We start from the raw sequence: 26,089 nt of genomic DNA on the forward strand, positions 1-26,089 counted from the left end.
CCAAAGCAAGGATTGTATGTCTTTCTATATCTTTCTAGTGTTAGCTTAAGCTTTTTTATTCCCAGACATTCTTTATTTTGGATATCAACCCTGTGGGATTGCAACATGATAATGAGAAAGAAAATGACTTTCCACACAACTTGCTGAAATAGGGAGGGGAAGAATGGTCCTCAGCAAAAAGCTTGTGCAACAAGAGAGTTCAGTGAGGACTACTCCTTCACATGCCTCTGCAAAGAATAATGCATGAAATGACTCAATTTCAATAACAAGTTCCAATACAAATACGTAACAAACTACAATCTTAGAACGAACCAGAATGATGCTTTCAGCACTTGTTAAGGTCCTATTGGCTATTAAGTTTTGCACTTCTCTGTCTATCTAAGTTGGGTATGGAATACCTATATCTTTCATTGTTTGCTGCAGATTGTTGCATTGGGAAGTCACTCTCTGCCCATGTAGAGGGAATTCATTTAATGTTCCCTCATGGTTTTGCAGATTTCCCATGGGGAAGGGCATTGTTGACTACATTTGGGTTGCTTTGATACTATCATAGATGAACTCAGCAAAACATCACACCATAAAGATTTCTAGTCCTGTGAATTTGCAGTAGGTGTGTGGTCATACCAAATGCATCATTATGTTCACTGCTCAATATCTGGAAGTTGGGCATGATGCTTTTACTTTAAGCCAGTGTGTTGTTTCTTTCATATTTGAGTTAGTGAGAATGTTGTTAAGATTAGCAACACACACAAAATGCTGGAGGAACTCAATAGGCCAGGCAGCATCGATGGGGGGAAAAAAAGTATGGTCTTTGTTTCGGGCAGGACTGGAGGCAAAAATCTGAAGAGTAGATTTAAGAGGTGTTTGGGGGGCAGGGAGATAACCACCAGTTGATGGGTGAAACCTGGAGGGGGAGGGATGAAGTAAAGAGCTGGGAAGTTGATTGGTGAGATGAGGTCAAAGTGAAAAGGGGATGGGAAATGCAGAAGGGAGGGGGTTGGGGGGCATTACTTGAAGTTTGAGAAATCTATGTTCATGCCATCAGGTTGGAGGCTACCCAAACGTTCCTCCAGCCTAAGTGTGGCCTTATCAGGACAGTGGAGGAGGCCATGGTTGAACATATCAGACTGGGAAGTGGAATTAAAATAGATGGCCACCGGGAAATCCCACTTGTTCTGGTGGAGCGTAGCTGCTTAGCGAAGTGGTCTCCCAATCTATGTCGGGTCTTACCAATGTACAGGAGGCCACACTGGGAGTACCAAACACAGTAAGTTACCATAATAGACTCTCAGGTGAAGTGTCGCCTCACCTGGATGGTAGTGAGGGAGGAGGTATAGGGGCAGGTGTAGCACTTGTTCTGCTTGCAAGGATAAGTGCCAGGAGGGAAATTGATGGGAAGGGACATGTGGACAAGGGAGTTGCATAGGGAGCGATCCCTGCGGAAAGCAGAACGTGGGGGTGGGGAGGGAAAGGTGTGCTTGGTGGTGGGATCCTGTTGGACGTGGTGGAGGTTTTGGATGTTTAGATGAATTATTTTTGGAAGAATATTGAATTGAAATATGGATTGATATCTTGTTTTGAGACAATCTAGGCATATGGCAGTACATGTAAAATCCTTGGGACACATCTTTAATTGATAGTGCTGAATGCTTTCTAGAATGTTCGCCACCCACGACTGTACTCATGCCATGCTGTTACAGTTTGATAGTCACTGGCAATTCACTAATTTGCTGTAGCATCAGTAAATTATGAATATTTTCTATGTTTAGATGGTCAGCCCTCTGGTTGGAACTGATGTAATGCTCATTGCGATTTTTTTTTTAACATTTTGTGCTCCATTTAATTTTATTTTGAGCCCCTTCATTTAAATAGCTTTATATAGGATAATGCTTTAGCCTCTTTCTTATTTCTAGCTTATCTAGTTATAAATGAGGTTACAAATATCTCTGTAGTTTTTATGAATTAACAATTTTCCCCTTGACGGCTGAAGCAGGAAGGGTGACTGAGTTTTAGTAGACCATTGCCATAGTTCTCTCCCTATCAGTATATGCTCCAATGTGGGTCACTTTTGGAAGATTTGTTCCCTCTGCATGTAATGTACTGTAAATGAATAGCTGAAGCAAGTCTTTCATTTCAATGGTGGTAAGTAGGCTAGGGGAAAAATAATAAGTTTTGTCTTATTGACAGGCATATGTGTTCTACCCAGAGGAGAACTTCTCCAAGCGTGCAAGAAGTGAGTAAATAATTTTTTGATCACTTAAAATTGTTTCTTCCAATGAACTATATTGTCTCAACTTTACAAGATTTCTTTGGCGATTGACAACCATTGCATGCTTCCTTACAGGTTTTTAAGACAATATACTGCATATGAATCTCACGCGAGAAAGAGAGCTGCATCATTATCTTAATAGGCAACCCCTGAATTTCTTTTGGGGGGGGGTGTTCCAGGAGAAATTCAGTCCATAGAATTTCCATGGCGCAAAGCATCGAGATGCGAGTTTTAAAAAAAAAAAGTATTTTTATACACTTTATGAAAATGACTTTTATTCTGTATCTCAGTCTCAAAATTTGAGTAGGGATTTGTGAATTCTGTAAGAGCCAATTAACATTTCTGATTGCCTCATTATAAGAAGGATGTGGAAATTTACCAGGATGCTGTCTGGATTGGAGGACACTTTTTATGAGGAAAGGTTGAGCAAGTTAGGTGCTTTCTCTTTAGAATGGAGGAGGATATGAGGTGACTTGATAGAGATGTTTAAGATTATAAGAGGCATGGATAGAGTCAGTCAGCACCTTTCTCCCCCAGGGCGAAAATATCTAATACCAGAGGACTTTCTTTCAAGGTGAGTGGAGGAAAGTTTAGGGGAGATGTCAGAGGTAGTTGTTTTACACAGAGAGTAGTAAGTGCCTGGAATGCACTGCTGGGGTTGGTAGTAGAGGCTGATATATTAGGGAGATTTTAGATAAGCACATAGACGAAAGAAATATGGTGGGTTATTGGCTGTATAGGAGGGAAAGGTTAGATAGATCATGAAATAGGTTAAAAGGTTAGTACAATATCATGGGCTGAAGGGCCTATATTCTATATTCTAACATAACATGAATGGCTATATTTAAATGCGTGTAGCATTCGGAATAAGGTGAACATACTCGTGGTGCAATTGGGGATTGGTCTGTATGATGTTGTGGGCATGACTGAGTCAGGGCTGAAAGAAGGCCATACTTGGGAGCTTAATATCAAAGGATATACTTCGTATTGAAAGGATAGGCAGGAAGGTATAGGTGGTGATGTGGCTCTGTTGGTAAGAAATGGAATTACATCTTTAGAAAGGGGTGACACAGAGTCACAGAATGTTGAATCTTCGTAGGCGGAATTGGGGAACTGCAAGGTTTAATAAAACATTATAGGAATCATATATAGGCCTCCAAATAGTAGCCAAGATATGGGGTTGAGATTGCAAAGCGAGTTGAAAAAGGCATGTAATAAGGGTAATGTCACAATTGTAATGGGGGACTTCAATATGCAAGGGGATTGAAAAAAATCAGGTTAGTGTCAGATCACAAGAGGGGGAATTCGTTGAATGCCTGCAAGATGGCTTTTTAGAGCAGCTTGTGCTTGAGCCTACTAGGGGGAAGGTTATCTTAGATTGGGTGTTGTATAATAACCTAGATCTTATTAGGGGCCTTAACGTAAAGGAACCCTAAGGAGACAGTGATCAGAATATGATTGAATTCATACCGCAATTTGAGAGGGAGAAGTCACATGTATCAGTATTGCAATGGATAAAAGGAATTACAGAGGTGTGAGAGAGGAGCTTGCCCAGGTGCAATGGAGGAGGATACTGGTGGGGATGACGGCAGAGCAGAGGTGGCTGAAGTTTCTGGGAATTGTTCACAGGATGCAGGATAAATATGCCCCACAGAAGCAGTTGTTCTCAAATGGCAGGGGTAAGCAACTGTGGCTGACAAGTGAAGTTAAGGACTGCATAAAAGCCAAGGAAAGGGCATATAAGGTAGCAAAGTGAGTGGGAAGTTGGATGATTGGGAAGCTTTTATAATCCAACAAAAGGCAACTAAAAAAGCTATAAGAAGGGAAAAGATGAAATATGAAGGCAAACTAGTCAATAATATAAAGCAGGATGCTAAAAGTTTTTTTTCATTTATGTAAGGAGTAAAAGGGAGGTGAGATTTGATAATTTTCCTATGGCATTACAGAAAAGATACTGGAATGGATAGAGGAATGGTTGACGGGCAGTGAGTGGAAATAAAAAGGGGCCTTTTTTGGAAGGCTGCCAGTGACTCATGGTGTTCCTCAGGGATCAGTATTGGGACCGCTACTTTTCACATTGTTTGTCAATGATTTAGATAATGGAATTGATGGCTTTGTGGCAAAGTTTGTGAATGATACGAAGATGGGTGGAGGGGTAGGTAGTGCTGAGGAAGCAATGCGATTGCAGTAGGATTTGGACAAATTGGAAAAAATGGGCAAAAAAAAAGGCAGATGGAATACAGTGATAATGCATTTTGGTAAAAGGAACAATATTGCAGACTATTATCTAAATGGGGAGAAAATTCGAACATCAGAGATGCAGAAGGACTTGGGAGTCCTCGTACAAGACTCCCAGAAGGTTAATTTATGGGTTGAGTCTGTGGTACAGATGCAATTTTGGCATTTATTTCAAGGGGGTTAGAATGTAAAAGCAAGGAGATAATGCTGAGGCTTTATAAGACATAGGTCGCATGGAGTATTGTCAACAGTTTTGAGCCCCTTAAGATGTGTTGTCATTGGAGAGAGTCCAGAGGAGGTTCATGAGGATGATTCTGGGAATGAAGAGGTTAATATATGAGGAGCATTTGCCAGCTTTGAGCCTGTACTCAGTGGAATTTAGAAGGACGCAGGGGGATCTCATTAAAACACTAGATGGGGTGGATGTGAAGTGGATGTTTCCTCTGGTGGGGGTTATCCAGAGCTAGAGGGCACAGCCTCAAAATTGAAGGGCAACCTCAGCCTTTTAGAACAGGAATGGAGGCTTTTTTTTATAGCCAGAGAGTAGTGAATCTGTGGAATGCTCTGCCACAGACTGCGACGGAAGCCAAGTCTGTGGGTATAATTAAAGCAGAAGTTGATTGTTTCCTGATTGGTCAGGGCATCAAATGATGTGGTGAAGGCAGGTGTATGGGGTTGATTATGATTCGGGATCAGCCATGATGAAGTGGCGGAGAAGACTAGATGGGCTGAATAGCCTAATTCTGCTCTTGGGTCTTATGACCTTAAATAAGTGGGTTGCTAGGTGTTGAGACTCGGCAGGCTGAAAGGGCCTGTTCCGCACTGTACCTATAAACAAGTAACATGATTATAACTTTCAATATTTTGGGTTGAAAATAAAATTTAAAATCCATCATTTTCTGAACTTGGATATCATAATAATAATTTAACATAATGCAACTGATTTTGGATTCTCCTAATCCAAACACGTTACTGTCATGATGTGTGGGTTTATGCAGATATTTATCATTTCCCTTTCCATGGAGAAACCATCCTTCGCTCTGATGTTTGCACCTCATCACAATGAATTTGGAATTCATTCTTCAGGGAGCCATTATATTGATTCTAAACCCTGGGATAATCACCACAGCCAGAAAGACAGTTCAATGTCTATGGTGTAATTTTACAGAAATACTGAATGCTTGCACATTTTTTTTAAAACAAAAATGTGATCTTGCTGGTTTGCTGTAACCCTGAAGGCTCATGACAAAAATAGTGATTATTTTCTGTTTTAGATAGTAATTGACCAACTCTACACTCTTAAGTATTTTGTATGTTTAGTTCAGACACTAAGCAATCACCTTTTGCTTATTTTAATACTTAGTTGGGATCTTTAAAAGGTCACTCTCTCAAACTGAATATAATTCAGAAATATTTTCTATTTCATGGTTGCTGTGAGGCCATTGGAATATCTGAAGTCAAGGTTAATCCTAGATCCAAGCAGTATGTTTCATCCCTGGTCAATACTAGATCTGTGCACTTATTTTCCCAATTCTGGTCAGTGCAGAGTTGACCTTTAAAGACAGAAGGACATGGTGTATTCATAAATGACAAGCGTAATGAACTGATTGATCATTGATAAATGTCTACAAAACTAAGCAGTTTTGATCATATCACTGTTCTGGTATCTGAATCCATTAATTTATACATTAATTTGAACTTGTTCATTGCAGTAAGTTGGCCTTTGTATTTCTCCAAGTATTATAATAACTTTATTAACGGTCTTAAGTGTACCATCAAGGTTTTAATGTTTCTATTGCCCCTGTAGTGTTTCTTACATCCAAAGAAGCCAATTCTATTCTGAAGCGGTTTCCAAGAGCAAATGGTTTTCTAGAAGAGATTCGGCAAGGCAGTATTGAGCGGGAATGTATGGAGGAAATTTGCGTCTATGAAGAGGCAAGCGAAGTGTTTGAGGACAAAGAAAAAACGGTGAGAGTATTAACTACTTTGAAGTCTACATAAAATGTATTGTGTTCTAACTTATTGTGTACTTCCTATTAATACTTCCAACATGATTAAATGTCAATCATGAGCTTTTGGAAGATTCCACTATGGTTCTAATTTTACTTGGATATATTGGATTAGACAGAAATATACCACCTAATTTTGCACTAAAACTCTTTGCAGATGCACTGAGTGATTTATAGAAATGTGTTTCGGAACACATAAGTATAATTTTTCAAGAGTAGTTGGCCAGATTTTGTCTAATGATACATGAACTTACTGTAGAGTTCTAAAGATACTAGATATATCAAAGGCTATTTCATGCTATTCTTCTATGTAACAACATATAAAGCTATTAATTTTTTGAATAACAGGTCAGTCAGTGTGAGGGTTCAAGGAGCCTTGCATTATTTCCATTATGGAAATATTTAAGAAATTTATTACCAATTTGTTTAGTATAAAAATTAAAACTCTTCCCTTTGTTTCTTGTCAATTCCTTATAGTTATGCATTTTATTACTTCCCATTTGTTACCATGGGGTCAATAAACTACCTGTCTCTAAAGTCCTATTTAATTGCATCCATAAAGTCTCCTGTTTGCTTAACTATCATTATATTCTATCTCAACACTGAAGTTATTTCACCACTATTCCTTATCTTTTCTAAAGACAGTACCATCTAGTTTATATTTCTGCACTAAATACAGGAACTAAGTTGAATCTGCATGTAACTTCACTCTTTAATGAGGGAAGCAAAAGACAGTAAAGTATAGGCCAGGTAGCTTGACTTAAGTGGTTGGCAAGATGTCCATTATTAAGAATGTGGTTTTGGGGTACTTGGAGACACATGATAAAATAGGTTGAAATCAGCATGGTTTCCTTAAGGCAAGGGTTCCCATCCTGGGGTCTACTGGCCCCTTCCTTAATGCTTTGGTCCATGGCATAAAAAAAGGTTGGGAACCTCTGCCTTAAGGGTAAATCTTGTCTGACAGATCTGTTGGAATTCTTTGAGGAAACAACCGGTAGGATAGACAAAGGAGACAGTGGATATTGTTCACTTGGATTTTCATAAGGCCTTTGACAAGGTGCTGCACGTGAGGCTGCAAAACAAGGTACATGGTATTACAGGAGACAGAGTAACATGGATAGAAGATTGGCTGACTGGCAGAAGACAAAGAATGAAAATGAAGGGGATAATAAAGAGGGCCTTTCCTGGTTGTCTGCTGGTGACTAGTGGTGGTGCAGGGGTCGATGTTAGGTCTACCACTTTTCACACTCTATGTAATGATCTGGATGATGGAATTGATGGCTTTGTGGTCAAATTGGCAGATGATACAAAGATAGGTGGAGTGGCAGGTAGCGTTGAGGAAGAAGGGAGTTGGCAAAAAGATTTGGAAGGTTGGGAGAATGGTCAAAGAAGTGGTAGATGGAATGCAACATAGGGAAGTGTATGGTTATGCACTTTGGTAGAAGGAATAAAGGCAAAGAAAACAGCACCTCTGATTTCTGAATTTGCACTCATTTAGAAAATAGTTTCTGAACAGGGAGCAAGTTCAAAAATCTGGGCTGCAAAGGGACTTGGGAGTCATGGTGCAGGATTTACTAAAGGTTAACGTGCAGATTGAGTTGGTAGGAAGAAAGGCCAATGTAATGTTAGCATTCATTTCAAGAGGACTAGAATATTAAAGCAAGGAGTAATGCTTGTATTCACTAGAATTTTTTTTAAAAATGAGGGGGACCTCCCATTGAAAGTTACCGAATATTGAAAGGTCTAGATAAATTAGACAAGGATAGGATATTTTCAATAGTGAGAGAACATAGGACCAGAATGCACAGCCTCAGAATAGAATGACATCCCTTTGGAACAGAGATGAAGAGGAATTTCTTTAGCCAGAGGGTGTTGCATCTGTGGAATTCATTGCACAGGCTGCTGTGGAGGCAAAGTCATTAGGCATATTTAAAGCGGAGTTTGATAAGTTCTTGATTTTTAAGGGTATCAAAGGGGATGGGGTGAATGGAACTGAGGGGGAAAATAAATCAACCATAATCGAATGGCAGAGCCAAATGGCCTAATTCTGCTCCTATGTCTTGGGGTCTTATAACACAACCTGCAACTGATGCTAAATTTGTTCTGGGTGGGTCCTTTGTGCTCAGGTACGTCTTGTACATAGACATTTTTGGGCATGCACAAACAGTACCAAATGTTGAGCAATTCACATTTCAAAGGCAATTTATTTAAATTCATTTGTAAGTGGGCACTGTTAGAAATTAAGAGTCAAAAGAAAAATCAGGACTGGATTCTTTGTGATCTGCAGGAGACCAGCCTGACTAGGTCTTTAGAAGTGAAATATGGCAGAGGAACTTCCTACAGCTAAGTCTCTTTATAAATTTTTAACCACTCCTTGAATCTAAATATCCCCTATCCATGTATTGCTCTATTAACGAATGCTGACGTAAACATATTCCTAGCCATCATTCCGACCAAGTGATTTTGTCCCTTATCCCTGATGACTAGACTTGATCCCTACATCTCTGATGACTGGACCAGACTCCTTTGTTCTTGATCCTTTTCAACAGAAGGTTTATCCTTGTTTATACAACTACTCTATCCATTTGCACAATGTCCTGGAATGCACTATTTGCATCCCTCTCTTTTCCACCACTAAATACACAGCTGCTGCCTCCCATGTATTATCAAACTAACCTAACTTTGAGAAACAGAATAACTTCTAAGTCAATGCTTTTATTTATTGCAAGCAGTGGTATGAACAAATGTAGGAATGTAAAACTAGCAACTGGTATCAAAATGAGCATTGCATTCCCTTTTTTTGGATAGACTAAAATTTGTACTAATTCTAGTGATGCAGAAGGATACTAGGAAAATCAAAGGGAAACATTTGTGTAGTTATAAATGCAGATGGGGAATGGAAAAAGAAACCTACAATGATAGCACATTTATCATAAAACTGATCACAAACATATTAGGAAAAAGATGCGCCCCCCCCCGACAACTATTAACACTGATATTATAAATTAAATATAAACCATAAGAGATGGGAGTAGAATTAGGCTATTCGGCCTATTGAGTGTACTCTGCCATTTCATCATGGCTGATCCATTTTCCCTCTCAACCCATTCTCCTAGCTTCTCCATGTAACCTTTCCTGCCTTGACCAATCAAGAATCTTTATCAACATCCGCCTTAAATATACATACAAACCTAGCCTCCACAGTTGCCTGTGGCAACGAATTCCACAGATTCACCACTCTCTGGCTAAAGAAATTCCTCCTCATCTCTATTCCAAATGGATGTCCCTCTATTCTGAGGCTGTGTGCTATAGTCTTAAACTCCCCCACGTGGAGAGGATGTTGCCTGTTGTGAACTTTATGCATGCCTTTCAACATTCGATAGGTTTCAATGAGAGCTCCCTCCTTATTCTTCTAAATTCCAGCAAGTACAGGCCCAAAGCCATCAAACACTCCTCATACGCTAACCCTTTTATTCCAAGAATTATTCTCGTGAACCTCCTCTGAAGCCTGTCCAATGCCAACACATCCTTTCTTCGATAAGGAGCCCAAAACTGCTCATAATATTCCAAGTGCTGCCTTACCAGTGCCTTTATAAATCCTCAGCTTTAATCCTTACTTTTATATTCTTGTCCTCTTGAAATGAATGGTAACATTGTATTTACCTTCCTTACCACTGACTCAACTTGCCAGTTAACCTTTAGGGAATCTGCAAGAGGGCTCCCAAGTCCCTTTGTGCCTTGGATTTTTGAATTTTCTGCCCAATTAGAAAATAGTCAACTCTTTCATTTCTTCTACTAAAGTACATGACGGTATTCTTCCTGACACTATTCCATCTGACAGTTCTTTGTCCATTCTCCTAATCTGTCAAAGGCCTACTGCAGCTTCCCGTTTCTTCAACACTACTTGCCTTTCCACCTATCTTCATATCATCCACAAATTTGGCCATGAAGCCATCAATTCCATTATGTACATAATTGATATATAACGTTAAAGAAGCAGTCCCAACAACAACCCTGCAGAACACCACGAGTCACCATTTGCCAACCAGAAAACGCCCTCTTTATTCCACAAACACAAAATAATTTGCAGATGCTGGGGTCAAAGCAACACTCACAACACGCTGGAGGAACTCAGCAAGGTCGGGCAGCATCCATGGAAAAGATCGGTCGACGTTTCGGGCCAGAGCCCCTTCCCTCTACAGTACTGACGAAGGGTTCTGGCCTGAATCTTTGGATCTGTGGATCTTTTCCACAGATGCTGCCTGACCTGCTGAGTTCCTCCAGGGTGTTGTGAGTGTTGTCCTCTTTATTCCCACTCTTTGCTGTCTCCTGCCAATCAGTTAATTTTCTAATCATGCTCATATCTTTATTGTAGTACCATGGGCTCTTATTTTGTTAAGCAGCCTTGTGTGTGTCACCTTGTCAAAGATCTTTTGAAAATCTAAGGTCACAACATCCACAGATTTTTTTTTTTCCCCTTTTGTCTATCTTGCTTGTTATTTCCTCAAAGAATTCCAACAGATTTGTCAGGTAGGATTTTCCCTTAAGGAAACCATGCTGACTTTGGTCTATTTTATCATGTGCCTCCAAGAACCGCAAGACCACATCCTTAACAATTGACTCTGACATCTTCCCAACTGCAGAGCTCAGGCTAACTGGCCTATAATTTCCTTTCTTCTGGCTTCCTTCTTGAAGAGTAGAGTGACATTTGCAATTTTGACAAGGTATGCTATTTAAATAATTACTGTGTGGAATTATTTACTGTCTAGGTAGATGCCTCTCAAGGTGATTTTAAATCGGATCAAGGGCCTCAGCAAGGGTTCACAGCAATGAAGAAAATAAGTATACCAAAGAAATGTATCCCCCAGACCAGATGGTTTCAATCTCAAAGTTTTAGAGGAAGTAGACGAGGGCATTGGAATGTTATATATAATTCAAGGATGTGCAAATTAATTCAGGAAAAACGCTGATTTGGAATTGAAATTGTGCACATCCCTCTGGTATTAAAAATAAGGTAAGTGGTGGAGGAAAACAGAGAATTAAATACTAGATATTATCAGGTTTTTACTGGAATAAGTAATTAAGGATATTGTGACTGAATATCTCTAGCAATTTTTCATTACTACAAGAAGTCATGTACATTTATACAGGATAGGACGTGCCTAAGAAACTCTTTGAATTTTTTTGAAGTGGTAATTAAAGGATGAAGATCAGAAATTCGGCTAAGGATAGGATTTGGCTTGTTACAGAATCAATCTTTCTGCAACATTTTGTTTCAGGAAAATACCTTGAAAGCAGTTAAACAATTCACTACCTTTTTCTTGATTTGAGCTATTGAGTTCTTGATTTAACAAGCCTGATCTTGCAACCATTGCAGTGGTTGATATGAGAACTACTCTATCAGAGAAGACTGAATAGGGCCTTGATTTTTGCATTACCATCGAAGTCCCCTAACACTGGCATTCCAGGGGGTCACCATTGACCAGATATTTAAATAGACCAGTCACACACATACTGTGGCTAAGAGGACCAGTCAGAGGCTCAGTGGCATGTACACATGGTTGGCAGTGCCTGCATGAAAAAAAAATAGATTTTTAATTGTATTTTGACTGTAGTTTTATACTATATAAGCAGCAAGATGTTGTGCTGTGTCTAATTTAGTGAGCTGAATTCCATTTAGGTTCAGGAGTGATGTTCCCTCTAAGATCTGTGCATGCACACATCTTTTGTGACTACTGCACAAAAGGTTGTTACCCTCTACCTCACTGGCACATTGATATTTCACAATCATGCACAATCACATTTCCTTTCCTGCTTTCTAATGTGGACAGTGCAAGGAATAAACAAGGAAATGCAGAGTCTTGATATCTAGTACTTCCTCCACCACTTACCTTATTTTTAATACCAGAGAGATAGATAGATGTACTTTATTAATCCCGAGGGAAATCTGGTTTCGTTACAGCCGCACCAACCAAGAATAGAGCGTAAATATAGCAATACAAACCACCCCCCCCCCCTCAACAATCAAACAACAAAATGCAAACTATGCCAGATGGATAATAAGTCCAGGACCAGTCTATTGGCTCAGGGTGTCTGGCCCTCCACGGGAGGAGCTGCACCTTCGATGGCCACAGGCAAGAACGACCTCCCGTGCCGCAAGTGTTGTATCGCGGTGGAATGTGGCCGAAGTCCAACAGTAAAAAGTTCAATATCCAGTCTGCAAACACGTTCCTCGATCGTAATATGCCCCGGATTGCACCATCCGTTGTTAACCAGATCAGTAAGCACCCAACTCCTTTACGCTTACTGCTGTCAGTGCACTTCCGGTCAGCCGGAACGGTATTACCCACCGAACTCCTCTTCTCCAAAAGTCTGTTGTCTCGACCTGGTCCTCTTTCCTCGGCTTTGTGATCCCCCTCTGCATCCTCTGTGTGTTTTCCTCCGGATTTCAGCAGGGGTGTCCGCCGCTCTGTTCGCTAAACCGGCCAGTATTTTCTGGTCTGTGGAATACACAATGCAACCTTGCTTCTGTCCCGTGTGTCGGGATGTAACCATTTCCAGCGCTAAAGAAAACCCAAATAAAACTCTCTCTACCAGCATGTTAGAGAGGGTGCAGCTTCGACGTGTTACCGTGAGAAAAAAAAATACAAAAAATAACCTAAGTTAAAAGTAAGAAGAAGAAAGTAAGAATAGATCGGAACGGCTGTACCAGGCTACATGCACGACCGGCGCATGCGCACTTAATGTGCACAATTTCAATTCCAAACAGCTGGAAGAGTGAATAGGATAGATTGAAGGTGGTGAGATAAGCCATGTGCACCAATAAGTTGACCTATGTTTGTATAAAGCCAAATTTTAGTCCCTCCTTCTGATTCAATTTAAACATTTGATAAATTTCCCCTTGTGTTGTTTTCCTGAAAAGGACAATGAATTTATTTGTTCCTCTTCAGCCAAGAGCTGAGGGCCTAATGGGCCCTATATGTAGGCCTGGATGGTCTCCTTGATAGATGACATTTTGGATGCAGATACACAGCACATAAGGCTTTTGGCTCCATCAGCTGAAGATTTATAAATGTTAATATCATTCAGTGAATAGAGCGTGGTATCACTCATCCACTGACTATTGGGTAGAAGAGTCTGAGTAATGTCAGAGCCATTGATGCCTAAGATCTTGGCTTATATGGGAGTTGGTAGGAATATGCTGGCCAGTAATAAGCATGTCACAGACAGACTTTAGGATCTATTATTAAGTTTGAAGGGAGTGGTGTTAGTACGGTTTGGTGCAGAAACAAATGAAAGAATGAAGGAATGAGATTGTGAGTAGAACCAAAACTATAAAGGTGCAAAGATATCGTGTTTGTAAATATTGATTTTTAGTATCAAATAACCTTTTAATAAAATTCAAATTGAGTATCCTTTTCACATAAATATTAGTTAATACGGACTGATGGAGGTGAATATCCTGTTACTTGTCCTCTGGGCATCACTGCCAAGTCTAAGTATTTTGCAGCAAATGACTCATTCCTGACATACTAAAGCATTTTACCTACAAGGCATAAGTAAGGAGTGTGATGGATTACTTCTCACTTGCCTAGATGACTACAGCTTTGACAACAATGAAGAAACTAAATGCCATACAGGAGAAAGCAGCCTGTTTTTGATATCTCAGCCAGATTCCTACATGATCTCTCTGGTTCTCCATTCTGCTTTGGAGCACCAGGTCAACAGCTGTAAGGCTGCTGTTGATAGACTACAGCCCTATCAACATTATCATTCCCTCACTGCTAGTCAACAAACTTAAGCACCTGGGCATCTGTATCACTCTCTGCAACTGGATCCTTGGCTTCCTTATCAGGAGACCACAGTACAGATTGGTGATAACATGTCCTTGCTGACAATCAACACAGGCACACCTCAGGGATGTATGTTTAACTCACTGCCCTATTCTCTTTAAACTCATGACTGTGTGGTTAGACACACTTTAAACACCATTTTACAAATTCACCAATGACACTTGTTGGCAGAATCTCAGATGGCAATGAGGTGATGTACACGAGTGAGATAAATCAGCTGCTGAGTGGCATTGCAAGAACATCCTTGCACTCAACATTAGTGACACCAAGGAATGGATTGTGGACTTCGGGAAGGAGAAGTCAGTTAAACATACTCTAGTTCTCATTGAAGGGTCAGCAAAGGAAGAGGTGAGCAGCTTAAAGTGTCTGGGTGTCATCTTGGAGGACCTATCCTCGGTGCAGCATATTGATGCAATCACAAAGAAGTCGTGCCCTTCTTCATTAGGAGTTTGAAGATTGTAACATATTTCTATACATGTATGGTGGAGAACATTCTGGTTATTTTCCCACCTGGAATGGAGGCTCCAATATGCAAGATGGAAAGAAGCTGCCACTGGGTTGTACACTCAGCTAGCTTCATCACAAGCACAACCCTTCCCACCATCGAGGACGTCTTCATCATTAAGGATCATCACCAAACAGGACATGCCCTCTTCTCATTAATACCATCAGGAAGAACTGCAGGAGCCTGAAGCCCCATACTCACCATTTTAGGACAGCTTCTCCTCTCCGCCATTAGAGTTCTGAATGGTCAATGAACAGAACCTCACTATTCCCCTTTTGCACTATCTTTTTTTTTTATACAAAGCAGCTTCTTTATTCGACACAACAAGGTACAGTTGGCATCTTACGGACGGAGACGCTTTCTGCAGAAAGGTCTCCACTATCTATTTTTTTGTAACTTATATTGATCCATGAATTCTCTCCATGATTGGCATGCAGTGGCAACGGAGTGCATTATTTACAAAATATACTGCAGTTGCATGCCTAGGCTACTGTAATAACATTTTCCAACCCATGGCCTCTGCAATCAAGAAAAACAAGCAACAGGTGCATGGAAACCCCACACCTGCAGATTTCCCTTAGTCACAGAATATCTCACTGTGAAATTACCGTTCCTTCATTGTGCCCGGAAATCCCTCCCCAACTGCATTATGTAAGTAACTTCACTAGAAAGACTGCAACTGTTTAAGAAGGTGTTCATTACCATCTCTGAAGGGAGATTTTGATGGGCAATAAATGTTGGCCTTAGCATTGATGCTCAGGTGCAAAAAACAAATGGAATAAATAAAAATTCTGATCAGAAAATTTCTGCACTTCAATAGTACATTGGAATATCACACGAGACTTGTGTTGAAACTTCTACAGTGTGACATGCCCCACAACTTTCTGGTTCATGTGCTGACAATGTTAACATTAAATTAGATTTGGATAAGCATTGTCATGTGTATAGATAATGAAATGTATCACTTACATCAATGACCAACACACTCTGAGGATGTGCTGCGAGCAGCCTGCAGATATCGCCATACTTCTGGCACCTTGGTAGTATACCCATAACTAACTAACCTTATTTTTAAGGTAAGTTACTTTAATTCTTTCTTACATCTCTTCTAATATTTGTATATCTGTGCAATTGTGAAGCTACTGTGACACTAATTTTCTGTGGGATCAATATCAAGTATCTACCTACCTAATCTGTGTGTCTTTGGAATGTGTGAGAAAATTGGGGCATCCTGAAGAAAGCCACGTGTCATAGGGAGAACATTCAAGTTCCTTACAGACAGCTGTGGGAATTGAACCCCAAATTCTGCTACACTGCTGCCCTGGCCACATGGTAAACTTTTGTTTTTTTTTCCCTGGTCCTCATTTCCCTTTTCTCTGAAGGTATTTAGACCTTGTGTTGCCTGATGCACTCCGTTATCTGAAGATGCTTTGCATGCAAGTCTGAAGTGAAAATGTTTGCAGATCATGCAATTTCCGGACCATTGCAACAAACCCTGTTTCTATTTACAGTCAGCAGGGGTCAGTGAATGTCCATCAAGAGTCGGAAGTTTAGTTGAAGCTAATTTTAGCATTCTACCTGCCACATTAATTAAGACCTATTAATCAGAACAGACGAGGAGATCAAACTTGAAGGTGTTGTTGATCCGTGCTGCTCAGCCACTGATGAGATTAACCTTCTGAGCCACTCACTGCACATATTTTATTCATTGTGGTTCCAAATATGCTGGTATGAGAGAAGTTGCATTAAAAAAGATTATTAATAGAGGAAGGCACATGCAACTTCTTTTGACTATTCCTACAAAATAAATCACATTTACAGCAGCCTCAGTTGGGGTGACAGACTGACTAATTTTCCTTTTGGGGGGGGAATATTTTCTTGCAGTATTAACAACTCTGATTTATATTTCAAAAGCTTACTGATGCAAATAAGTCTAATCACATTTGGCATGTTATCTGAGAGAAATTATCTGGATTTTTATTAAGTAAAGTAAGTAGTATTTGTAATATTTGAATGATGAAACTTGAGTCTGATTCTAAGATATTCATTTTTTTCCCCCTCTTCAAACAGATGGAGTTCTGGAAGGGATATAGTAGTAATCTGTACACAACTCCCAGCAACAACTCTGGTCTGCGTGTAGAACGCACTGATGCAATCTATGTTGTTGTCCCTCTCCTGGGTGTAGCACTGTTGATTGTTATTGCACTCTTTGTGATCTGGAGGTGTCAGCTGCAAAAAGCAACTCGACGCCGGCCAACGTACTCTCAGAGCAGGTACCTGACAAGCCGTACGACACGAAGCCTCCCTCGGGTTTTAGTGCATCGGGAGACATCACATGCACAGACAGACCCATCTCATCATGAACAGGGTACAAGACCTACCTTAGATCGCAGTGAGCCCAGTGGGCAGCCATCAAATAGAAATTTGTACACACAGGAACAGTCCGCATCTGTCTCTTCTAGACTGTCCAATGCGACCCCGCCACCCTCATATGAAGAGGTTACTGGACATGTTGAAAGCAGTGGGGAGGAGACAACTACGCCATATAGTGATCCACCACCAAAATATGAAGAGATTGTCAGAGTACACCCGGCTGTATCACGCCAGACCACCACAAACAAATAACTGGCTGGAGGTCTGGTGGAAATTACTGATTCAGTGAAGATAGCATGCTGGAGTAAGAGACCTTCTGCTTTGAGACAACTGTGTCTACCTGTTACTGCTTGGGCAAAATTTACTTCCAGAAACTGCATAAAAGTTCAGGTGGCCGATTGACTTTGAGTAAAGCAGTTAAGTACAATGAGGTCGGGAAAATGTTGACTTTTTAAAATCAAAATTGGATTGTACTATATAACATTCTTGTTGAATACCTTGCAGAGACTATTCCATTTTATTATGCAGGGTAAAAGAGGTGTTTAACCCACTAAAAACACACAACTGAAGCCAAACTAAATTAAGTAGTCAGTATCAGCAGTGTAACGTTTTGTGACTACTGTGGTGGCAAATAACAACATTGATACGTATGTGACCCTGTTTCTTTGTTAATGCAGCACTGCCAGTTATGTCACATTTTTACTTTATGCAATAAGAGTAAAAGTTGTGGGATTTCTAAAGATGCAGTGGCCTTGCTTAGTACTTTGGGATTTGCAATGTACCTTTTTAAAAAAAAAATGTTAAGCACAGAAGAGAAGGTATGCCTTGTAAGCAGACTGCTGCCTCCTCAGTTTATACTTGAAGTAAATTTCAGGGAATGGGACAAAGCTGTCACATCAGGATATTTGCCATTTCTGAAACTTGCTGCTGCCATCAAATTACAAGGTACCAGAACCCTCCTTTTACTCCCTTTCCCTCCCCACCATGACCTGTCCCAATATCAGGTCAGGGGAATTTTGACAATGGTAGCTGTTCTCTCTGACCAGCTGTATTTTGAAGTTCAGAAAAAGAAACATGAGCTGTTTGAAAGCGCTTAACTTTTACAGTCTGTGATGAAAGAGAGAGAGAGATTTATCAGTTTGCTAGGTACAAGAATATGTATAATTGCTGTGCTGTTTGGAAAGTAATTTAGTAGTGAATTGGATGCCTAAAATATTAACAGTAATTTTATCATAAGAGGATACCATCTCAAATTTCTTTAGGCTGCATTTTCTTTGAACTTAAACAAAAACTGAAAGTGCAGATGTCTGCTTATTAAGCATTGAGGTAATTGAGATGGTTAATTGCATGGTTGAGAGATAATATTGTTTTTCAATACCAATTCTATACAACTTCTGGTTACTGAAGATAGTAGAAAAAGCCCATCTTCACTGTTTGGGATGATGCTCAATTTTCCCATTAATTATACTGGAATTTTAATTCATTTTCGACTCATTAAAGGTTTGACAATTTTCATAGTTTGGGCCAACAATATGTGTTGCTGTGGCCAAATGGACTATATTTGATGAAGGGTTGTTTCTGATTAATATTGATATACTACAATGTGTTTTGGTAATTGGATACAATTGTTAAATTTTGCCACTAGATTACTTGATTAGATTTTAATCAATGCCAGGAAACTGTCTGTCATTCAGGATCATAATAACTCTTCCTATTGATTAGGATTTTATTAAAGCAGTGGAATAGTTACATGTTGACCATCACCATACAATTGCCATCCTTAATGTTGCTCTACCACTGAGGGTCTCAACATGTGTTTCTGAGCATCCCTCTTAATGAGATCTGACTAAATTTTGGATTAGTTTTAAATTGGAAGTTTGATATTGGTAACAAAAAAGTAATAAGCACTTTTCTTTAAAATTCTTTGTTTAAATCCCTTCACAGCTTGCCACCCTACCTCTATAGCTGAAAACCTACCAACCCTCCAAATCCCTGTATTTTCCACTTTGCTGACTTGAATGTGTTATCCTGTATCTTTTGCCTGTCTGTCTACTCATTCTTTCAAGCCACTGGCTATGCACTTTTACTCATCTAGATCACATATTTTGAAATTTTATTTTTGCATTTCTTCATCACACTCTTTAAGGTCATAAGTAGAAATGATTATAAAAGCGGTAAAGCATGGAAAACAGTCACTTTGGCTCACCACATCGATACCTACCAGTGGTACACATCTTTATCAATCCCTTTTTCCCACAAATGGCCAAAGGCTTTTATGCCTTGGTGATTGAAGTGTTTGGTTAAACACTTCTTAAGTGCTGTCAGCAAATATGCTTCCAACACGCTCTCTCTGGCCACTTATAACTTCTCAAAAAATGTGGAGACCTCCACACCTTCTGGAATGGGCTGATCACTGGCAATGAGCAGTCACACCACAGAAGAGCCAGGTAATGACTGCTTCCAGTTACTTACCCTTGCCATTCAATGCATTACCATTGTTGTGTCTTCCACTAATAAGCAGGATCTCAAAAAGATCAACCACATCAACACTGTGCCTCTGAGATCAGATCAGAGGCTGGATATCTTTCACTGTGTGACTCGCCTCCTGACATCCCAAAGTCTTTCCACAATTAGTGAGGAGTGTGATAGAGAATGCTCCGCTTGTCTAGATGAATGGACATCCAAGAACATTCAAGAAGTGTGACACCATGTAGGATGAAGCCTGCTTGATACTTCATTCTGTATTCTAACCATTCATTGCATCTACTGATAGCACATTGTGGCTACTGTGTTTCATTGCAAACTCCTGCCTACTCTGACATCACATCTCAAACATATGACCTCTACCAACAAGACAGCAAATGAATGGAATACCAATATTCCCCTTTGGTTAATGGAATTGCAAGGCCTCAGCACAATTCCCCTATTGGTCACAAGTCATCCTGACTTGAAAATGTATCACTACTCACACTCATTGCTGCTGGAAACCCTTTATCGAGCAGCGCAGTCAGTGTACCTTAATCTGAGAACAATGGTTCAACAAGCTAGCAAACCACCATCTTCTTAAGAGTAATTATGATGGAAAATAAATACTGGCCATGGCAACAGCATCCACTTCCTGAAAAAATGAATAAATAAAAAAAAACACTGGTAACTTTTCACTTGCTGCTTGGAGTCATCAAACCATACAGCACAGAAACAAGCCATTTGGCTTACAAATTCCACATGGACTCATCGTCAGCCTTCACATTTGCCACTTGCATCCCTGTCAATTCCTATGTGTCTTCTATTACACATACACTACATACGTAAATTATATTAGCCAATTAAATACCAACCAGCATGTCTTTGAGCATGGGAGGGGAGGTAGGCAAAGCACCAAGCAGATACAGGGAGAACATGGTTGGCATCCAAGGTGAGGATCAAACCTTTGGTTAATGGAATTGCAAGGCCTCAGCACAAACTGCTGTGCCAATGTGCTACTCTAATTATGTTTTAAATTGAATTACAACTCTCTGAAGAATCGTTTCTCCCTAAATTGGTGCAAAATAAATGCAAGTTATTGCGATTGTGAGGGTTCACTCGTGGTGTACTTTAGAAGTTTAGTTTTAATGGATTTTTTTAAATTTTGAGATTGTTTTCTCAGATTTATCTTGCATAGTGGATTTGTGCTACAACTTGTAATTGCCTTGTTTTAAAGTTTCCAAAAACAACAGCATTCTTGTTGACTAGTGGGAGACAATAATTGTGGAAAATTGATGACTTTATATATAAAAATGCAAACCTTAAACAATGTACTTTATATGCTCCAGCACTGAATTTGAATGCTATTGTGGGCTGAGCTCTCTTTCTTTCCCATTGCATTCATTAAAAAACTAATATTAATTTGAAAATAAATCAGAAATTATTTCCTAATGCTGTGTACATGAATGGAGTGTATTCTACTAACACTAACTATCCTGTTGGTCTGTGATTACACCTGAGGCAATTCCCTTTCAAAAATGTGCAATTCAATAAAGATGGGACTTTTTCAACAAAGAATATATAGTTTACCGTTTGAGGTTCAATAATATCATGCAGAATTCCACAGAAAAATAATGTGATTTTTGTTATAACGATAACAACTTGACAGTAAGTATTGTATTTTAAAATTACTCTTCTGTTTCTATGCAATTCTGTAAAATCATACACCTGTTATTACCTCGAACAGCAGTAAATAGTTTTCTGAGGTTTTTTTTTGTTACACCATTAATAGAACTAGTTGCTTCAATGATTTTGCCAAAAACCATTGGGTCTAGCTCTTGGAAGTACAGATGTGAATTTGAATGTGAGTATGAGTAATGATATCTCACTTCAGTTTGCATAGGGCTAGGGTGAGAACACTTAGAGTGCTTCATGTATAGGTACACTTCTCATAGAGAAGGCAGAATGTCAATTCACAAGATCAGTTCCTTGATTGTGAGGTTTCTGAGGAGAGATACATACATTCCCTTCTTGCCTCAGTCTGTTTAGTTTTTCTTTTGATTGGCTGCAGTTTTTGTACTTCTTATCTGTTGGCCAGCTGTATAGAGCTGCCCTGGTTTGGATCCATTTTTTTTCCTTCCAGTCTTGGTCTGAGAATCATTTCTAGTTTCTTTGCATGTGAGTGTCAAATTAAAGTTGCCAACTGTTTGCCTGACATCCATGACTGGATAAGCTGTTGAATACTGGGAGACCCAAAGCCATTTTCTCAGTCGACAGTACTAATTCTCTTCTTTCACCACTGACTTAATCTCTTTCCCAGACAACCAGCTGAATCTGAACTAGAAAATGCGTAAACTGGTGCCGTATGCAAACCAGCGTTGAGTTCCTGTTTCCAAAACACCTGAATGTTGTATTGTTTGACTGCAGACTTTAAACAGTTTACCTGCTGCCAAAATTCTCATCCATGCTTATGTAATCTTCATTCTGTTCTAGCTATGTTATCTCAACATGGTATAGGTCTCCCTTGTTTTACTTCCTGCAAATATGATTTATCCAATGCTCAGTTGATACTGTCTTAACTTCCAACGATTCCCAGTCATTCATCACTGCTCTGTTCATTGACTTACATCGGCTCCAATCAAGCGATGTTTCTGTTTCTAAAACTCTTTGGGTTCACCCCCTTCCTATTTATGTAATCTACAGAACAGAAATTACATGACATACAGTATGTCAGTGAAAATAAAACTGATGCTGGTTCTACAACCCAGAGATATTTGCACTATGATAATTTTGATTCTTGTGTGACTCTATAGTTCCACTATTGACTGCGTTACTTTCAGCTGAAGTCCTAAGTTTCTGAAATTCCCTCTCAGAACATTTATCTTCTTTTAAGACATCTTATAAACCTCTTTAATTTACCCCTTTTGTCATCTGTGATAAAATCTCTATTTCAGCATAAAATGCATGTTAAGTTCCTTGGGAGATGTTTGTTATATAAAATGCACTATATAACAACTATTAGAACACAGAATGGCACATTACAGGCCTTTCGGCCCACAATGTTGTGCCGACCATGTAACCTACTCTAGAAACTGCCTAGAATTTTCCCTAGTGCAGAGCCCTCTATTTTTCTATGCTTCATGTACCTCCATATTACTTATAGGATTGAAGTAAACTAACTGGAATTTAGAAGAAATCTAAGGTAATTTATAAAAAGATTTTTAAAAAGAGGCTATTTTCTCTATTTATGGTCTTGGGATAAATGGTCTTGATCCAAAATGTTGACTGTTTATTTCCTTCCACAGATGCTCCCTGATTTGCTGAGTTCCTCTACCATTGTTTGTTTGTGTGTGTGTGTGTCAAGATTTTCAGCATGTGCACAATCTCATGTGTCTATGTCTTAGAATAGGTGATAGGATATTTAGAACTTCAAACAAAATCTTTGGAATGCTTTCCCTCAAAATATATGGATACTAGATTATAAACAAGGTCTGCATTGCCTGTTCCAGTTCTTAATTGTTGTTTTAGTGCAACCTGTTTACTACTTTAATTGTGTGATCTGTCCATGTCTGAAGCTAGACACTCAAGCTGGTGGATCAGCATTTTTCTTGAAGCAAGATTACTAATTTAATAGCATGTGTAAAGAATTGAGGTGATATCATAAAGAAAGCGAGCAAGTTAGTGGAAAACAGACAATGTTTAATTTTGCTTTACTTGTGCACTGTCCTTAACAATCTACTAATAATCAACTTGACGTGCAGAAATGATTCAACTTTCATGGTCTTTGAGGATTTTCATAATTTGCACCTGTTTTGTGTAAGTGTGCACACACCACACCAACACCTTGATCATGAGTGGCAGCAGCCATTCCTGAGTTCTTCATTATCTGATATTCTATCTGGTATAGTGTGTGATCTGGAAGACATTTATGTTGAGCTTTCATTCAATCAGCGGTAGGTATCTGATTCTGTCTGTACTTTCGTTCAATTGAATTTTCTTCTAAAATTGATTAGCCTAACTAAATATAATGTAATTTACCAAGGGGGTCAGTAATATTTAATCATGACCCATACAAGTTGTCTATTTTGAAAAGTAATGAAATCCAGCAAAATATTATTTAAACAGTTTGAGGTATCAATTAAAAAAGAGCCTCAAGCTCTGTGGCCCATATTAATCATTTTATATTAAAAATGTTTAACAAGGCAATATTGAGACTATGTTAACAAATAAATTACAGATAAATCAATCGATACACTCTATTCTCTGCGGTACATGGCGTTGTCCTTGGAAGAAGTATTGAACACATGAAATCTGCCTTACACTATGACAAAATCCCTGGAGCTCCTTTTCTTAACGATTGAAAACCAAAAATTTATCTCCTAACTCTCTGCAACTCTTTATTTTTTTAAAACTTCAGTAATATTTATTTCTATACAGTGGTCAAGATAAGTTAGTTTCCAATTTTGTAATGTGGAGTCTTCCTGCAGAGGGAAACCACTGAGCCCATATGCCTTTACTAGCTCTTTGAAAGGGATGCCAAATTTATTTTCATACTTCTGCAATTCCCCAGTAGTAAACAATCTAGTCCTCTTTGTGCACAAGTGCAATTATCATTTGAAAGTTCCAATGAAATCTGATTTCATTAAGCCTTTAGGTGGAAATGTGCTTAACTTGTAGTCAATATTTTGTTCTATTCAGTGCTTGATACAAATTACTGATATTGATTCTCTTCTAGTTCACTATTTTCACTTTTGATAACCACTTTGAAAATAATTACTTTATGATCACTATTGTCCAAAGGTGTTCCCTGCTAACAACATGCCTTTACTCTTGGGACTTTAATCTTTATTTCTTTATACAGTTAAGAGAGATCTGGTAAAAACAAAGCTGTGAAATTAAATCAGGGCCCAATATATTCACTTCTATGAGTGTAAAATGTAAACAGTATTATTTTGAGGTAGATAAGGAAGCTATTTCACCAGTGGCCAGATGTTTTACCTATTTCATTTGTTATAACAGGTGCTAAATAAATGCACATCTTTCATTAAAAAATTAGAACACTTTATCTTGGACACTTTTGTGAAATTGCTTCTCAAACATGTAAAATTTGCTCTTTTCAAGCTAGGCTAATTTCATCTTTGATTTCTCTGTCTTTTTTTCTTAAATTAATTGTAACTATCTCAATAACTGATATCCTTTCAGTTATAAGTTCTAATACTTTTAAAAAAATTCAAAAAAGGCATTTCTTGTAGTGACTACGGTAAAAGTTGCAGCGAATAACAAAATACTGTGGATGCTGAAATTCTGATTTATAAATTTAAAGAAATTCTGGAAATATGCTGGGGAATTGGGTAAAAGATTTAGTAGCATAATTTGACAGCATTTTATCTCCTTGAATTGATACAGAAATACAGAACTTGTATTTCTATAACACTGCTTTCATCATTGTTGGTTTAAAACATTCTTACTAAGAGAACCGCCCAGAAGACATTTAAGGATTCATCTTCCCCTTTAATTTCTCTGTCAAAAATTAGGATAATTGAAGTTTTCAACTGTTATTGTTCCATTACTTTTGTGCATTTCTGAAATATTTCCACAATACACTCATTTCGACAGTATTTGGGGACTCGTAGTGAACATCTAACAAATGATCCTTCTCTTTCTGTCCTTTAATTCCAAGCAGATTGATTCTTTAAGCTCTCAAGTTTATTACCCCGCAAGAGAACCTTGTGCTACTTTTCATCTATGGTGTCACACTTACTGGCCCAGTCTCCAACCAGCTGCAAGTTCATTAAACATTATCAGCACCCCTTCACCAAGTGACTTATATGGCTGTGTCTTTTTTAAAAAAAATCAACTTAGCAGACGGGCAGGCTCTGGCAGATAGATGTATTATTCTAGATCATATCACAAGGTTAAATAATCTCTGATTTGTCCAAGCAAAATTTCCTTAGATCTTTCAGAGTAGTGGCAGTTTTCAGGTCAATTCAGGATGAGCAATTGAAAAGAGTAGTTGTTCATTCAGTTAGTTGTCTCTATGGATTTGTTTGTGTTCATTTCTGCTATTGATTGTTAGTCTGGGCTTGGTAACAATACCAAAATAATTTGCATTGATCATCAGAATTCATAAAAGGGCCATTGATCAGTTATATACGGAGTGTAAAATTAAAATAAAAACAGAAAACTTTGTGTGTTGCTAAAAACAGAAAATGCTTGCGATACTCAGCAGGACTAGTAGCGTCCATGATGAGAAAGAAAACAAACATTTCAAGCAACACACACAAAATGCTGGTGGAACGCAGCTGGCCAGGCAGCACCTATAGGAGGAAGTATAGTTGACGTTTCGGGTCGAGACACTTCGTCAGGACGAACGGAAAAA

The 26,089-nt window shown here is 38.9% G+C and overlaps 1 protein-coding gene across 3 annotated transcripts in view; it reads left to right on the forward strand.

Annotated features, from left to right (window-relative positions):
* LOC134353340 (transmembrane gamma-carboxyglutamic acid protein 3) overlaps positions 1 to 21,260 on the forward strand; it is a 43,472-nt gene extending 22,212 nt beyond the window's left edge. For all 3 annotated transcript variants that reach the window (XM_063061370.1, XM_063061372.1, XM_063061371.1), the window contains exons 2-4: positions 2,188 to 2,233; positions 6,315 to 6,475; positions 16,945 to 21,260. In XM_063061370.1, coding sequence (XP_062917440.1) covers position 2,233; positions 6,315 to 6,475; positions 16,945 to 17,499 — 717 coding nt within the window. In that variant the 5' untranslated portion in view covers positions 2,188 to 2,232 and the 3' untranslated portion in view covers positions 17,500 to 21,260. The remainder of the gene's footprint in view (positions 1 to 2,187; positions 2,234 to 6,314; positions 6,476 to 16,944) is intronic.
* The last annotated feature ends 4,829 nt before the right edge of the window (positions 21,261 to 26,089 follow it).

The sequence above is a fragment of the Mobula hypostoma genome, chromosome 10 (assembly GCF_963921235.1).
Source record: "Mobula hypostoma chromosome 10, sMobHyp1.1, whole genome shotgun sequence".
Classification (NCBI taxonomy): domain Eukaryota; kingdom Metazoa; phylum Chordata; class Chondrichthyes; order Myliobatiformes; family Myliobatidae; genus Mobula; species Mobula hypostoma.